Source organism: Artemia sp. Qi Xiang Cuo, chromosome 18 (genome assembly GCF_049724085.1).
Source record: "Artemia sp. Qi Xiang Cuo chromosome 18, ASM4972408v1, whole genome shotgun sequence".
Classification (NCBI taxonomy): domain Eukaryota; kingdom Metazoa; phylum Arthropoda; class Branchiopoda; order Anostraca; family Artemiidae; genus Artemia; species Artemia sp. Qi Xiang Cuo.
In genome coordinates, this window is record NC_142811.1 from 34,532,418 (window position 1) to 34,550,651 (window position 18,234).

An 18,234-nucleotide genomic window follows, 5' to 3' on the forward strand; every position below is an offset into this window, starting at 1 on the left:
AAAAATATTGAATTAGAACCATCAGTCCTCATCAATAGGAGTATGGGTATGCACAATAATATATTTTAAAATTTAAATCAAAAGTGCCATTCTATTTTTCTGATATGATTTAGAGATGTAAAAAAAAAAGTTGAATAATTTCGAAGTCCAAAAAAAAAAAAAAAAAAAATAGTTTGTTTCCATGAAAAAAATATTGAATTATAACCATCAGTCCTCTTCATTAGGAGTATGGGTATGTACAAGAATATATTTTTAAAACTTAAATCAAAAGTGTCATTCTTTTTTTCGGATAAGATTTAGAGATGTAAAAAAAAGTTGAATAATTTCGAAGTCCAAAAAAAAATTTAAAAACTAAGACGAATAGAAATTATCCCGTATATGAAGTGAGCTACCCCCTCCGAAATACCTTGTTCTTTATGTTAGACTTTGACTTTTCATCCCAATTAAATTAAAAAATCAGCATTTTCAACTAGAAATAAGGAGCATCGTTAAAAACTAGGACGAATGGAAATTACCCCGTATATGAAGTGAGCTACCCACTCCGAAATACCTTGTTCTTTATGATAGACTTTGACTTTTCATCCCAATTAAATAAAAAAATAATTTTTATCAACCAGAAATTAGGAGTATCCTTGAAAACTAAGACAAATGGGAATTATCCCGTATATGAAGTTAGCTAACCTCTTCCGAAATACCCTGTTCTTTATGTTATAATTTGACTTTTCATCCCAACTAAACTAAAAAATAATAATTTTGAACAAGAAATAAGGAGCATCGTTAAAAACTAAGACGAATGGAAAGTATTCCGTATATGAAGTGAACTACCCGCTCCGAAATACCTTGTTCTTTATGTTAGACTTTGACTTTTCATCCCAATTAAATTAAAAAATAAGCATTTTCAACTAGAAATAAGGAGCATCGTTAACAACTAAGACGAATGGAAATTATCCCGTATATGAAGTGAGCTACCCCCTCTGAAATACCTTGTTCTTTATGTTAGACTTTGACTTTTCATCCCAATTAAATTAAAAAATTAGCATTTTCAACTAGAAATAAGGATCATCGTTAAAAACTAAGAAGAATGGAAATTACCCCGTATATGAAGTGAGCTGCCTCCTCCGAAATACCTTGTTCTTTATGTTAGACTTTGACTTTTCATCCCAATTAAATTAAAAAATAAGCATTTTCAACTAGAAATAAGGAACATCGTTAAAAACTAAGAAGAATGGAAATTATCCCGTATATGAAGTGAGCTACCCCCTCCTAAATACCTTGTTCTTTATGTTAGACTTTGACTTTTCATCCCAATTAAATTAAAAAATAAGCATTTTCAACTAGAAATAAGGAGCATCGTTATAAACTAAGACGAATGGAAATTATCCCGTATATGAAGTGAGCTGCTCCCCTCCGAAATACCTTGTTCCTTATGTTAGACTTTGATGATTTATCCCAATTAAATTAAAAAATAAGCATTTTCAACTAGAAATAAGGAGCATCGTTAAAAACTAAGACGAATGGAAATTATCCCATATATGAAGTGAACTACCCACTCCGAAATACCTTGTTCTTTATGTTAGACTTTGACTTTTCATCCCAATTAAATTAAAAAATAAGCATTTTCAACTAGAAATAAGGAGCATCGTTAAAAACTAAGACGAATGCAGATTATCCCGTATATGAAGTGAGCTGCTCCCCTCCAAAATACCTTGTTCTTTATGTTAGACTTTTACTTTTCATCCCAATTAAATTAATAAATAAGTATTTTCAACTATAAATAATGAGCATCGTTAAAACATAAGACTAATTTAAATTATCCCGTATATGAAGTGAGCTGCCCCCTCCGAAATACACTGTTCTAGATGTTAGAATTTGACACTTCATCACAATTAAATTAAAAAATAAGAATTTTCAACTCGAAATAAGGAGCATCGTTAAAAACTAAGACGAATGGAAATTATTCCGTATATGAAGTGAGCTGCCCCCTCCGAAATACCTTGTTCTTTATGTTAGACTTTGACTTTTCAACCAATTAAATTAAAAAATAAGCATTTTCAACTAGAAATAAGGAGCATCGTTAAAAACTAAGACGAATGCAAATTATCCCGTATATGAAGTGAGCTACCCCCTCCGAAATACCTTGTTCTTTGTTAGACTTTGACTTTTCATCCCAATTAAATTTAAAAAAAAAACATTTTCAACTAGAAATAAGGAGCATCGTTAAAAACTAAGACGAGTGCAGATTATCCCGTATATGAAGTGAGCTGCTCCCCTCCAAAATACCTTGTTCTTTATGTTAGACTTTGACTTTTCATCCCAATTAAATTAAAAATAAGTATTTTCAACTAGAAATAAGGAGCATCGTTAAAAATTAAGACGAATTGAAATTATCCCGTATATGAAGTGAGCTACCCCCTCCGAAATACCTTGTTCTTTATGTTAGACTTTGACTTTTCATCGCAATTAAATTAAAAATTAAGCATTTTCAACTAGAAATAAGGAGCATCGTTAAAAACTAAGACGAATGGAAATTATCCCGTATATGAAGTGAGCTGCCCCCTCCGAAATACCTTGTTCTTTATGTTAGACTTTGACTTTTCAACCAATTAAATTAAAAAATAAGCATTTTCAACTAGAAATACGGAGAATCGTTAAAAACTAAGACGAATGCAAATTATCCCGTATATGAAGTGAGCTACCCCCTGCGAAATACCTTTGAAGTTGTTTTCATGTAAAAATATCCTTCCCCTTTTCCATTGAAAATTCCCCCCTCAAGACAATTCTCAATTTCTGATCGCGCTTTTCAGACATTTCTTGTTAAAACGTTATTTTCAACTAATTCATCCGGTAAGAGATCCTTCTGCCATCACCCCACCACTTATGTATTATATGGAATACTTCGAAGAAGTAAAGCTATTCGTTATTACAATTCTTTTCTTGTCATCTACACCCCTCTTAGTATCAACTTCTTCGTATAGTATAACGTTAAACTATTTTAAATTGACAACACTGTCCAATCATCACTTGTGTATTATACAGTACAAAATCACCCTATCTCCCCCAAAACACTTTTCAGCCATTTCTTGTTAAAAATTTTTATTTCAAGTCAATCCTTAATAGGATCAAATTCGCAAATCCTACACTCCAATTCCCAAATCCCATTACCTCTTTTTAAATGTCAGTCAAACAATTCTGATTGTAGCATCCAATTTTTTAATAACAAACTGCGCACTCTCAAAACATGTTGGACCAAATTATACCTTGTCTAGCAGCTCGGCCCATCGTACAGCACTATAATTACTCTAAGAGATCCTTCTGCCATCACCCCACCACTTATGTATTATACAGAACACTTCGAAGAAGTAAAGCTATTCGTTATTAAAATTCTTTTCTTGTCATCAACACCCCTCTTAGTATCAACTTCTTCGTATAGTATAACGTTAAACTATTTTAAATTGACAACACTGTCCAGACATCACTTGTGTATTATACAGTACACAATCACCCCATCTCCCCCAAAACACTTTTCAGCCATTTCTTGCTAAAATTTTTATTTTAAGGCAATCCTTAATAGGATCAAATCTCCATTATGAAAAAATCTTTTTTCCGGTCTAAAACCACATGTGTTTATAATTACAGAGAGTCCCTTTTGAAGCCAGAGTTCAAACGTGTCTTATCTGAGTTATGAAAACAAAAGGTTGATGATTAAGACAGGGTTTGTGTAATTCTCACCAGAAACTTAGAATTCATATAAAACCAAATCGTATTCAAATATATGACACACACGTGGGTACTCTCAAAACATGTTTGGCCACATTATACCTTGCCAACTTTAAAAAAAAAAAAAAAACTGTGTGAGGGAGTTCTGACTCTCTTTGAAAAGGTGTAGAGGACCCGTAGAATAGCATGGTAATTCCTATACCTGCAAGCAAATAGCATGGTAATTCCTATACCTGCAAGCAAATTATAAGGTACTACTCTACTCCCGAAAAACATCCAATCAAAATTTTAGATAGCCATTTTGTTTAGCGTAGTTGATTTCCAGATAGAAATTATGTTTTTGAGGAGGACACTCCCCACAGCCCTTAGGGCAAGGGTTGTAAGTTATGCCCTGGGGGCATATAAGGTTTTTTTATAGAACGCGTTGTCATAGAAACTTCAAAAAAGGCTCATTCCATTGGAAATTTAAAGGGCTATTGCCCTTTTTAGTAGTCGAAAGCGATTGGAGGGCAACTAAACTCCCTCTCACGCCCACCTTTTCCCCAAACATATCCAATCAAAATTTTGAGATAGTAATTTTATTCAACGTAGTTTTAAGTTCTGGAAATTAGGTCTTTGAGGATGACAACCCCTCCACAGCCCTCAGAGCAAGGGTTGTAAGTTATGCCCTGGGGGCATATAAGGTTTTTATAGAACGCTTTCTCATAAAAACTTAATAAAGGGCTCATTTGATTGGAAATTGAAATGGCTAGTGTCCTTTTTAATAGTCGAAAGTGATTGGAAGGCAACTAAAACCTCTTCCACGAGTAGGAGAGACCTAATGACTCCGGCGAGTACATAATTTACGCATGTTTTTTGGTCTGTTTCTTGTTGGTTATTTGATGGTTTTGTTCTGTGTGGTGGTTATTTGATGGGTTTTTTTTATGGTTATATTTTTGTTTGATAGTTATTTGAGGCTGTTTCTGTTCAGTATGTTGATGGTTATATGGTTATTTCATGGTTTCTGTTCTGTTTGTTGATGGTTGTTTGATGTTGTTTCTGTTCTGTTTGTTGATGGTTGATGATTTGATATTTTTTTCATGTTCTGTTCTGTTTGATGGTTATTTGATGTTGTTTCTGTTTTTTGATGGTTATATTGTTGTTTCTGTTCTAGTTATTGGATGGTTGTTTGATGATTATGAGTCTTGGTCAATTTGTATGTTGTTTTCTTGGATGTAGACACAAGTTCAACAACAATTGCTGGATTATTGATTCTAACGGGAACAGGATCACGTGTCTCTTTTTAGGCCAATCAGGTGATGTTTCTAAGTGTATTGATCCGCTAAAGGGACAGGATTGCGTGTCTCTTTCTAGGTCAATAAGGGAGTTACGTAAGGTAATAAGGTTTCGAAAGAATATTAATTTATCACTCAGACCCAAGGACCAGATAAGTCATATTTAAAAATGGAATGTTAATTTATCTCTCAGATCTAAAGACCAGGGAAGCAATATTTAATAATAAAATGTTAATTTATCTCTCAGACCTAAAGACCAGACAAGCCACATTGTTTCTCTATCATCTAATGATACATTAGAATTCCCCGTCAGATTTCGATCATTGTCGATTATGTAAATCAATTTCTTAGAAATATGGACTTCTGTTGAACTTATGTCTACATCCAAAATTCTTCAGTTCTGAGATAAATTAATATTCTACTTTTAAATATGGCTTCTCTGGTCTTTAGGTCTGAGATAAATTAATATTGCGTTGTCGTTTCAAAAAGGGTTCATTCGATTGGAAATCGAAAGGCCTAGTGCTCTTTTAAATAGTCGAAAGTAATCGAAAGGCTTGACATTTTTATAGTAAAGATCGATGTGGGTATAATGTATTATTTTGTTGTTGTTGTTGTTTAGACCAGGACACTTCTTATCCAGGGAGTTGTCGTGGGAACTTCAAAAAGGGCTCATTCGATTGAAAATAGAAAGGGCTGATGCCCTTTTTAATAGTAGAAAGTGATTGGAGGGCAACTGATCCCCCTCCCACGCTCACCCTCCCATTTGCCCATTATGTTTAAAAACTAAATATTGCTTTAAGATTAAATCAAAATGCACTGTGTTAATACTAATTCCCAATAAGGCATCTCAGCAGTATTCCAAGAACGACTGAGGGTATTATGTTATAACTTTCGGGGTTACTTCTGCTCTTAAAATTTAATCAAATCAAAATAGCGTAAGTGTATCCAAGCTATAAAAGAAAGTAAACATTGTTTTGCGAATGGTATCAAGTTTTCCATTTCAGGTCAACTAGAGGTGGTATGAAACTAAATTAAACCCTGTTATTTGTGTTCAGATTTTTAAAAGGGTATATGTTGTTAAAAAACTGCTGAAAAATTTTCTCCAGCATACAATTAGCAGGCCAAACTATAAAGTCTTAAAAAAACGAAAAGACTTAAAATATTATTTTCTATTTCCCTGAAAAGACTATGTCAATATAAAACGAACAGAAATTGATTGAAAAAAACTTTTTCCACAAAATAAGTTTTTCAAAGAAAAGTAAAGAACTCAATTGAACAAAAAATTTGCAAAAATAAAATCAAATAATCTACCAAGCGTGAAACTACCACAAATCCGCAACGATAAATAAATGATACCCAAAACGAACAGAAATTACAATAAATGACCGAGTCAAACTCAAAACGAGCAGAAATTAACATAAGTTGAGCTCAAAACCCCTATGCCTTCCCAAGGCCAGAACAAAATTTGCACTTTACTGAAAAAAAAATGATTGTGCATTGTCAGTTTAATATACTGATATTTAGTAATCAAAATGTTAATATTATTTGATTTATTAAAGTTATAAACGTAAAACATTTATATTTTTTCAGTAAAGTGCAAATTTGTTTCTGGCCTTGGGAAGGCACAGAAGTTTTGAGCCAACTTATTTTAATTTCTTCAAGTTTTGAGTTTGACTCGGTTATTTATTGTAATTTCTGTTCGTTTTGGGTTTCATTTATTTATCGATGCTGATTTGTGGTACTTTCACGCTTGATAGATTATTTGATTTGATTTTTGCTCATTTTTTGTTGAATGGTGTTCTTTACTTTTCTTTGAAAAACTTATTTTGTGGAAAGTTTTTTTTAATTAATATTTATCTAAGGCTTTGTCAAGTGTTGCAGACCTAATACCTCATTCGTATTGTGAGCAATGTAAAAGACTCTTGACCTATCTCGCTGAAAATTAACATTTACAAATTGATGACAAAAAGAATGAAGTTTCAATCCGTAGCGAAACATACAATTTAATTGATATGGTATCAGATTTGATTGAAAATCGGAAGACTTGAATCATCTGATAGTTATATGTATAAATTTTTATAGTAATCAAACTTCCCGAAAAGTCTTATTTGGAATAAACATATTTTAAATCGATTAAGGGAATATGGTCAAATATCAAAAGATGATTTTAATTTTTTTCGGAAAATAGGTGCACACCAAGTGGCAATGATGATTTAAAAGGTATTAAGCGAAGCCGTCTCAATATCAGCATATCACCTATTAGTATGCAAAAGGTAGTAGACACTTCACACCACGTTTACGTTCAAAATGGCTCAAGTTTTGAAACGTGTTTATGAGAATATTGGTGAAGTGGGAAGTTTAATATCCCCGACCACACTTGTTTGAGTCACTGGACTTGAAAAGAAGTTAGCGATGGAGTATTTACAGAGTGAACCCATTTACCGAAATCATGGAAATTGCGGTAGTCTTTATCGAAAAACTAAACCCTTTTCCCCATTGCATATAATACAAGCAGATTTTTTTACTCTAGACGATATTTCACAGACGAGGTGTCACAATAGCCCGTACTGGTGTATTTTACTTGCAATCAGTGTTTTTAATCGCTAGACATATGCAGTTCCATTGCGTTCAAAGAGAGGTGATGAAGTTGCTAGAGCCCTTGAATCTATCTTTGAACAAGATTCATATAGAAAAATTCAATCGAATCGGGGAAGTAAATTTGTTAATCCAAATGTCAAGAAGGTTTTATTGAAATATAATACAATAATCTGTCATATTCCGATAAAGGCGGCATTGGCTGAACCTTTGATAAGAACTATTCAACTTTTAATCTCAAGATATTGTACATTGAAAATTACTACGGCTTTTATTTAAGATTTAGATAAAATCATAATGATTTATAATGAACGCCCTCATCAATCCCTGTCCAATCTTAGTCTTCCTGAAGTTCATCACGGGGAAAATACACTTGACATTTTCCTTATAAAAAATTCCAATGAAAGGCAAGTCAAAAAGAAAAAATCAATGTTACAGTGATACAGTTAGAATCGATCGAACAAGTAATATTTATGAAAAGGGGAATTACTTGTGGTCCACTGAACTTTTTAAAGTGTCAAAAGTCTTAGACACTAATCCTTTAACGTATCGATTATGTGATATGAAAGGTTAAGAGATTCTAGACTGTTTATACGAGTATGAATTACAAAAAGTTAAAACCAATGGAATGTATCAGATTGAAAAGATATTAAAGAGTTGAACTCGCAAGGGTAAGAGACAGTTGCTTGTTCTTTGGCTAGGATACAACTCTGGTTTTGATTCTTGGATTGCCGCTGAAGACGTTCACAATGCCTAATAGATAGATAGATAGTTTATTTTAGCCCACCATTAAACAAAAACATGGTGGAGTATAAGACACAAAAAAGAAAAAAACGGAACAACACCAAAAAAGCTACTTCAAGACAATTAAACTACATACACTACACTCACTCATAGCTGGTTTATTACATGCAACGGCAGAAGACAATATAGGTGCTTAATTAAACCTCTTCTAGCATTACTTTCCTGCTCTGCCACAACTTCACAAGGATCTGGAATTTGATACTTATTCAAGAGGAGCGTATTCCACTTGAAAAGCAGTATAAGTACCAAAAACTTTAAATATTTACATAACGCAAATCAAACTCTTTGCCGCTCTTTTTCAGTAAACCATTCCCAAAGCAGGGAAAGGTAGAGAACATGTGGCAATACCACTGCTCTGTATAACCTTGCCAAAATTTGCCGGTTAATATTTTTTATGTGATATCCATGTCCAATGTGTCCGACCCCCTCTATGATGATTTGAATAAAACAAGAAATTTTGGGACAAAACTCTCCCCCGCCATCAAATTCAAGGGAAAGTATGAAGTTGCTCTTGTTGATTGTATTCTTGAAAATACTTATGATATCCTGAGAAAAGATCGTACATATGATATAAAAGTTGGACCAAACGATTGGCCAGTGTATGGCGAGGAAGAGGAATGGATAAAATCACTTAACTCGGATATATACCCCTATCTCACCCTAAATTACAAAGAATATTGTAGTATGAGTAATTTGTGTCGTTCAATCAATGGAAAAATCTCTGCTCGTAAGAATGATGCATTTCCACTTTAACTATTCAATGGAATATGGCAGGGTTTACATTAGCTTTACCACTGAGAATGAAATGGTTCATCTCAATGATAATCTGAGAGATATTCTTGGTTTTAAACGGAATATAATAGAGGGTAAGTACTGGTACCATCAGCGGGATGGAACGTGTTATTTTCGCAGACTATCCAAAAGGCTTCTCATTAGAAAATTGTGCATTTCTTTATGAATCCTTTGTCGAGACATCGAGAGCCGGTAATACCAATGTCCTCCTTCTACGTGTTCTTGAACGAAAAAGCACGAACACACTCAACACTACAATATAAAGTACCTTCAATAGATTCCAGTAAACACTTCATATTAGGAACTCTGTCAGTTAACATTAAGAAGTGTATTGGGCGATCCTTTAACAATCACAAAAGTTTTGGGTGTGATTACATGTCAGTTTCGACCGATTCAATAACAAGATGGATAACAGAAAAAGTACTTTTGCTTGTCCTAAAATTGACTGCTATGTTGCTACTCTTAGAACACGACAATTGGGTCTTGGTATGGACTGTTACAGGGGTGTTTCGTCAATGTCTGGCTACGGTCTTGGCAATTGGTAAGCTAAGTTGTTTCGCTCTGCATTAGCCCTTGCTAAGAAATACATTGTAACGGCTGCCGCAGATTTTGCGTCCTCTACACTACACGATTGGGGCTCAAGGAAGGATTTTAAAGAGTCTTTAAAAAAATCTCAAGTCTAGCACGCAATCCCTCGGCGAGCGATTAAACTCACAACAAAGCAGAAAAGGTTTTAAAAAGACAAGAAACACCTCTTCACTCATCAGTCTCTACTCAGGTCAGAAGTGAAAAACATAACCATTGTCAAAGAAGAAAAAAAAACAAGAGTAAAAATTGTTAGAGCGAAAAAGAATTTTTTTTCCTAGAAATGGCATATTTACCACATAAAGAACCTCATCTCTGAATCTTTTTAATGCAGAAAATTTTGATGTGAGTGTGAAACAGGGTTTCTTTAAACAATTTTACCCGCACCAACCGCTTTCTGAAAACGTGTATTTTTAAATTTATTTCAGTGAAGACCATTTTATAGGTTTGACTTCCATATTTATAGATTTGCATGTGATTGTAAAAAAATCTAACAATGAAAAACCAATTGTGGCCGAGGTATCCTATGAAAATTGTGTACTAAACAATTTATTTAGACAAATAAGTGTCTACATCAATGGAACGTTGGTGAGCACAAGCAACAATCTATCAAACTATGCAAGCTACACACAATTCATGTTGATGACCCAAGAGTCATATAAGAAATTGAGAAGTTTAGCCATTGGATATGAATATAGAACGGATACTGACGCTACCAATATACTTAGAGATGCGTAAAGATTTACACTTGGTTGGGAAAATAAAACATGAAATATTTAATATACCTCAATGGATGCCTCCCAATATCAATATTGATATAAAGTTACAACTTGCTCCGTCCAATTTTATTTTGTAAAAAGTACTTGCCACTGCAACTGATGCAACAGTCTCTCTCATCTTAGCAATAGTTAATGTAAGAACACAACAGGTTATGAGTTCTGTTTCTTTGGCAATTGAGAATTTTAGAGCTAGTGGAAATAATATCAAACTACTTGTTTCGAATATAATCATGAATCAATGACATATTGCTACGGGTTCGCGTAGTTACACAGATTCATCATTTATGGATGGCGAAATTCCTTCAAAACTCGCTTTGGTTTTTGTAAAAAATGCTAGTGCAATTGGATCATGTACAAATTCCCCACATTAATTTTAAATGTTTGGACATTCATGTCTTGTATGTAAAGTAAATGGAATTCCTCTCTAAAACATATACTTTGGTCAATTCTACAAGGCCCTATGTGAATTGACAATGCAATCCCTGGATCGAGATTCTCAACTATATGAAAATGGTATAACCGAAAAAATATTCGCAAAAAGTCATGGTATCATTGTATTGGATTTGTCTGGTACTCAAGATATGAGTATTGTCCAAACAGGCACAGTTTAATTAGAGTGTACCTTTGCCGAACCGTTGGAGGAGAGTATAGAATTAATCTCGCTAAATCAGTGTGGAACCTATTGGGAAATTACCCCTGATGGCAGGGTTCTATTAAACTTGGCACCATGAACACAAATCAAATAATCAATACATTCAAACTGCATCTATATATGTCCAAATATAAACACTATTCAGTACCCTCGGAATTCCTCGATCATATTTAAAATGTTAACAATGCCCTTATCATTGTTAATTTTAGTCCATCAACTGTAAAGACGGGAAATTGCCTGTGCACCTTTCAAACAGTGACTAATAATGATTTTTTCTACCCCCTTTGTCTACTGTATGCATTCTAGACGCCTCACATCGAAAACTTTGTTGAGCAAAGTGGGAAGCCTATTATTCAGAATCAGATGCAAATACAAGATTTATCAACCAAAAGTTGTGGTTTTCATGTACTATTATATTTTATTTTTCTATGTTGAGGATATACTTATAGTTAAGTTATCAGTATTTATGTAAACAATCCCTGATTGAACAACTTTCTAGTTGAAAATAGCCTTTCCTACCTGTATAATATAGATTTCAGTGCCCTAAGAATGAAATGCTTCACAAATGTTTGTGATTTTCTTTACTAATAAAACTTGTATGTACAAAAGAGCCTTCATTCCTTAGATTTGTTCTTCCACGTACAGGTTAGCATCGACAACGATAAGTGGAGGCAACTCGTTAGGATTCAGGTTGTGCTCATCCTGGTAACCAAAGTCAGGGTCACATTTTCTACAATATTATTTAACTTTATTCTCATTATATCTCCTTGTAAAGTCAATAAAATTATTTTGATTCATATTATAAAATTCGCGTGTTCCAATTTGCTTATTTGAAGCAGTGTCACACACGATATTCTCATATGCAGAATCACCTTCAGTAACAACCAAATAAAAATCAGTACGTATATAATCATAGTAGCCATTATCTGCAAAACGATGTCGTAAAAACCAGACTTATTATTCCAGCAATTGAAGCAAAGACCGGGTTCTTCCTCCTAAAACAATTTATATCCACGATTATACCAGTCTCTTCAAAACAAACTGATATCACTTTTAGGGATTTTTTTTCCCAATCATACCAGGGTAAGTATTTTCCCATTGATCACATTTACCATAGTGATGATTGGAGCAAAGGAGATTTCTAGTGTGAGAGTCACAAATCTCTTCAAGATACGAATTACAGTCTTTAATTTGCACTTGATATCCTCTATGTAATTTACATGGATTGCAGAATCTACACTTTTCATTATAGTCATCAACAATAGTACAATTCTCACAGGATGACCAGCTGCCCAATGTATAGAAACATAATGGACATGTGTAAAACATTTTTCAATGTTGACTCTCTCACTTCCAAAAGGAAACTGACTTGCAAACGATAAAATGAATATCTTTTAGAGGAGTGTGACGTCAAGATTTTTCGACTTACTTGCAGTTTGAATCTAGGTAGTGTTCAAAAGCAAATCTACAATATCATTTTGTTTTGTTATGTCATTTGTTGTCATTAGCATGTCAGTAAGTTGCGTACATGTATCAGGTATACGAGGTAAAAGTCTTATAGAATTGTCTAAAGATGGAGACTCATTGTTCATTATATCATCAAGCTTTCCCTGAGAGAATATTTTCCTTTTAATCAATAACTCTTGAAAATCATCATTTAGAATCAAACATTCTTCTAAAATAATAAGGTTCTTCCAGATTTTATGTTTCATAAATCCATCCATTTTTGTAATCCTAACACTCTCACAGTTGACTACAGACTAACTAATAAATCCAAAGATTCTTTCTACTTCGAGTATCTCTAGAGAGAGGAGCGATAACTTAGAAAAAAAAATATCTAACAAGGAAAAGAAAAAAAACATTTTTGATTTAGAAACATTTTTATTTCATAATTACAATAACATCTATATGACTCTTTTTTTATATACTGATTCAAGTTATTGTCCTCAATATATTTCGCTATTGTATTTAAAGCAGCTTGAAGTCTATGTATGTGCATCATATTAACTTTTGCCGCAAAACATAACTGTTCCTCCAATTTGAAATTGCTCAATGATAATACATATCTCGCAAACATCTCCTCCCATTCAAGGCTTAGTCAATATCCTCTTTTAATTTCTGCTACTATGTTTGGTACTCTTTGTCTTTGCATCATTGCTGCTGCTGCTGCCAGCTCCACTATCAACTTCCAATAGTGTAAACAAACGGCTCATTTCTGCTTGTATGTCTTGTCAAATAAAAACTTGACGAAAAAGATATATTTAAACTGTTCTCTCTCTCTGAATTCTATGGTCTTACTAGCATAGAATAAATTTAAAATCCAGCCAATTTGAATATGCACAATGGTATCACGTATCTCGCAAACATCTCATCCCATTCAAAGCTTAGTCGATATCGTCTTGTAATTTCTACTGCTACGTTTGGTACTCTTGTCTTTGCATCATTGCTGCTGCTGCTGCCAGCTCCACTATCAACTTCTAATAGCGTAAACAAACCACTAATTTCTTCTTGTATGTCTTGTCAAATAAAAACTTGACGAAAAAGATATATTTAAACTGTTCTCTCTCTCTGAATTCTAATGTCTTATTAGCATTGAATACATTTAAAATACAGCCTTATATTGCATCTGGTTGCTACGGCCGGTTACTAAGGTCTCATGGCTATATGTAAATTATGTTCCATCTGCAGTATGCGTTTTGTGCCGTTTGTAATATGCTAATGAGGTGTATCTGTAGCATAGACAATCTTTTAGAGCCTCAGGCGTGCCGGCTGTACCCATTTATGCACCATTACTTTTATGCTTAAAAAAACTTGGTTGAATATTCACATATGTAATGACTTCAAACTTAATTCAAAACTGATTGCAATATTGAATTCATGAAATATTTAAAGGTAGGGTCTGGAAAAAAAACAATTACGTATGGAAAAAAAACAAGTTAACTAATTAAATTTTTCATACCCTGTAGCCCCTTTCTCCCATCATTCCATTTGCTCCAAAGTCTCCTTTAGATCCTTTTGGTCCTTGGGGTCCTTCTGGTCCAATTATTCCAGGAAGACCGTAGGATCCTTGCAGTCCTGGAATACCCACTTCCCCCGTAGCCCCTTTCATCTGCTGACAGTCACATCTTGAACCAGCTACGCAGCCTTTGCAAGCCTGAAAAAAAAAATATCAACGGAAGAATTTCTTTTCGAGGTGTGTGTTTGTGCACAGGTGGACAGGGGAGGGAGAATCAGAGGATTTTTGCAGGTGAACAGTTCTACTTCAGGTTAAGATTTTGATAATCTTAATGAATCTTTTGGATTAGTCTATGGGAACGGGGGGGGGGGTATCCCTAGCCTCCCTGTTAGTGTTTTTTAACGCGTGTGTGGGTGTTTGTGTGTGCAATGCACGCATACATGCACGTGAGTTTGCGTCTCTCTGTGTCGACATCTGTCAACATCTATGTGAATAAAGATTCGAATATTGTAAGCCACGATAATTGTTGTGGCTGCATTGAGATGTTTTCAGTAGCATTAGTAATTTTACTGGTCTGAAAGTGTTTTTTTTTTATATCTTTAGACGCCCTTATATACCAACTTCGATAGAATTGGACACCATTCACGAAATATGTCGGTGTACTCGAGTTTTACTCATATGAAAGTGACGCTGCAACAAGCCTAGAAATTCTTAAACATCAACTTTGGTGAAAACCAAACACCTTTTGTGGAATAAGTATAGTGTTTTTTTATTTAAGAACATGATACTAAGATGTTACTAATATTTAATGCTTCAATACTTTCCAATCCCTGTATAGTCCTTGTACTACCACGATGTCCACGAGTAGAAAGACGTACATGTTTATATATGCGAAGTTGGGAGCGAAGAAAGGCTGGTTTTTGAAGAGATCAGGGCTCCACTTTGGGCTTTCTAATCATTGAAATTGAAACTTCTTTAATTATTCTGATTTTAAACAACGTGCATCGTTTCAACCATTTTTGTGATGTGTAATTAACATGTCTTGATGTTTGCAGGTCTATATTGTAATATTAGCCTCATATTTACAGAAAATAAGCTCTGATGTCCCTAAATACCAAATTTGGAGATACTGGCGTCGATTCCATAAAATCAGAGGAAGTAGGGAAAAAAACTATCTTTTAAAATCTAGGAGGGATTTTCCTTGTTTATTTCAATTGGTATAATAAAAGTGTCATTAAAAAGCCACTTTTCAGTAAAAATACCGAAAAACAGTATTTTAAAAAATCGGGGGGGGGGGGGGGTGACGAAATCTTTAGAGGGGAAGGGAAAGGCCCACCCCGCCTCCTCACCCTATTGACGCCACTGTTTGGTGAAAATACATCATTGTTTGTGAAACACGTAGATAGTTTCACTGGATCTAGGACAATCATATTACTGTCTTAATGATTTTTAATACTTAAAATCTGTTTGTTTAGGACCATTTTTTAAATAATATATAATGGATCATGAGCCAAAAAAGGTACAGTAATCTATAGAAAATTACTTTAGGGTAGGGAAGAGAGTTAGAGAGGGTATTCCACAAGAGCCCTTTTTTAATTTGTTAAAAGATTAAAATCCATGTGTGTCTCTGATTTTAACAAATTATGTTATGTTCCAAATTTGCAAAAGATATGCTTAATATGTTTTGACTTTTTATCATTTGGGGCTATTCTCTAAATAATCCCCGAATGATCATAATTCGAGTAGGGCAATATGTAGTGCAATAAGTGCAATATGTTTATATATCAACATGTGAGGGTAGGAGAAGTTAGAGGCTGAATAAGCCCTAGGTCCTCACTCTGGGCCCTACAGTCACAAGGATAGACAATTCTTGTATAACTCTCATTTCCTAAGGCATAACATCCTCACGTTTCTATTAATATCTATCTCTGAGCTTCCATCTTAAAGCGGCTATTGCCATGATTTAACGCCTTTAATCCTAGGACTACGCTTATCACTTCATCCTCTGAGGCATATTTACCGGACCTTTCGAGTTTCGACCCATCATGAATTTGACCTGATATTCTGCGGGTTGTAGGGGCAAGATGTTACTTGGGATGTTGAAGGGGTGATAGGCTACCCTACTCTGTAATCTGTTTTTGATCTTTAAGGGTTATTAGGTACCAAATTTGCGACTGAGTGAGCCCTTCCTCAGTTTTCTGTGACCCTTTTTCCTATATGATGACCCCTGGTAAAAAAAAAGTATTGCATTGGAAACGCTTCGCTTTTTCCTAGGGTTATATTTAACAATAATGCGCTGGCTTGTATACACTCGTTTGCTGTAGATCTTTTCGGTTTAAGTAAGAGGGTGAGAATTTTATTTTTTAGAAAACAAGGGGAAGACCACTACCCAATTCTTCCTGTCTTCCTGGGTTCAATTCCTGTTCCTTGTGGTCAAAGCTGAGGAAACATTTACACTGAAACAGAGCTTCTAGCCTGTTTTCTTCCTTGTTCATGTTCGAATAAAAAGCCTGGTTATTACATAATGGAAACTTAGGGATCCCTCTAAGCTTTTAATCCCTATTCAATGATATTTCTCGCTGAAAAATTACAGGACGAGATACCAGGATGGTCAAATGAAATCCTCGAAAAATGAAAAAAATGAGTTACGGTACTAGTTCAGCGTAAAACTCAGCAAAAATAAAAAAAACGTAGGAAGTTCTAGACGACTTAGGAAAAGCGACTATCTAGCTCAAGCGATTATCTCAAGAAAAGCGTGAATCAAGTCCTTTTCGGTAAAATTCTAGATGAGGGGCTTTTGTCTATCTTGGGAATTAATAGAGGAAGGTGAAAGTCACTCATGAATAAATCAAGAGCCTTAATGATCCCCTGGGAATGTATTTTGAAGTACCTGTATCCACCCCTTCCCCCCTCCCATCAATGTGATCCACACAATGTAGTCATCAATGTAGGTCATCAACCAGTGCTCAATGTAATCTTCAAAGGCCTAGGAAAAAGGGAAGGGTGGAAAGTAGAAGCAAGGCAAACCTTTTCAGCGTGGATTATAGGCACTGGATTTATTCTTGAAAGTTTCATTAACCTAATTAAGCTGCTTTCCAACATAGCAAGAAGCCCCGTAACTAGAACTTTGCTTTCTTTTCTTCATCATTTCATTAATAGTTCAATACGAATAATTGCACACGCCTAGCTAAAATCGCTTTTTTTTTTATCACGCCTTGTTTCTTAGAAAACTACTCCTTAACTTAATAAAAAATAATGGTTGCGGCATCCGCCGCAACGTAGTAAAGAAAGAATACAATGAAATATGGCCTCTCACATTATGGTCTCTCTTGACCGTAAAATTTGACCCTGCGTACCCAGATGAATCAACACATAATTCCAGGCATGATACCCCAGGGGTACAGACGTTCCAATAAACACAAATTAAGCCGTCTGCAACTGTTTTACTAGGCCTAGGAATATCCCAAGGGCCTATGAATTTACCGGCGAGAGTCACTTCCTAAAATATTCGTTTGCAGCTTTTCCCTTTTCGACTAATTAAATAAAAAAACAAGTTTTTTAAACTGAAAGTAAGGAGCGACATTAAAACTTAAAACGAACAGAAATTATTCCGTATATGAAAGGGGCTGCCCCCTCCTCAACGCCTCGCTCTTAACGCTAAAGTTTTTTATTGTTTAACAAAAATAGAGTTGTGAGAAAGTCAAACTTTAGCGTAAAGAGCGAGGTGTTGAGGAGGGGACAGCCCCTTTCATATACAGAATAATTTTTGTTCGTTTTAAGTTTTAATGTCACTCCTTACTTTCAGTTTAAAAAAATTGTTTTTTTTTGTTTAATTTCTGATCGTTTTTTAGTTAATGCAGCTTTTATTTTGGCTCACCGTCATTGAATAAGTAAACAAAATTTGCATAAAAATTTTACTTTTCTTTTGCTAAATGGCTGTCTCTAAATTTGCTTCTGAGGCAATTTACAAATTTACTTACGTAACGAACTTCTATATTCGTATATTTTTCTTCTGGCAAAAAATACAAAGTTGCAGATTTTTGCAGATATGAGCTTAAAACCTAGGTAACAGGGTTTTCT

The 18,234-nt window shown here is 34.4% G+C and overlaps 1 protein-coding gene across 1 annotated transcript in view; it reads right to left on the reverse strand.

Annotated features, from left to right (window-relative positions):
- Positions 1-18,234, reverse strand: part of LOC148941432 (uncharacterized) — a 364,996-nt gene that overhangs the window by 344,695 nt on the left and 2,067 nt on the right. Inside the window, exon 2 of the mRNA XM_089104420.1 lies at positions 14,158-14,352. Coding sequence (XP_088960546.1) covers positions 14,158-14,352 — 195 coding nt within the window. The remainder of the gene's footprint in view (positions 1-14,157; positions 14,353-18,234) is intronic.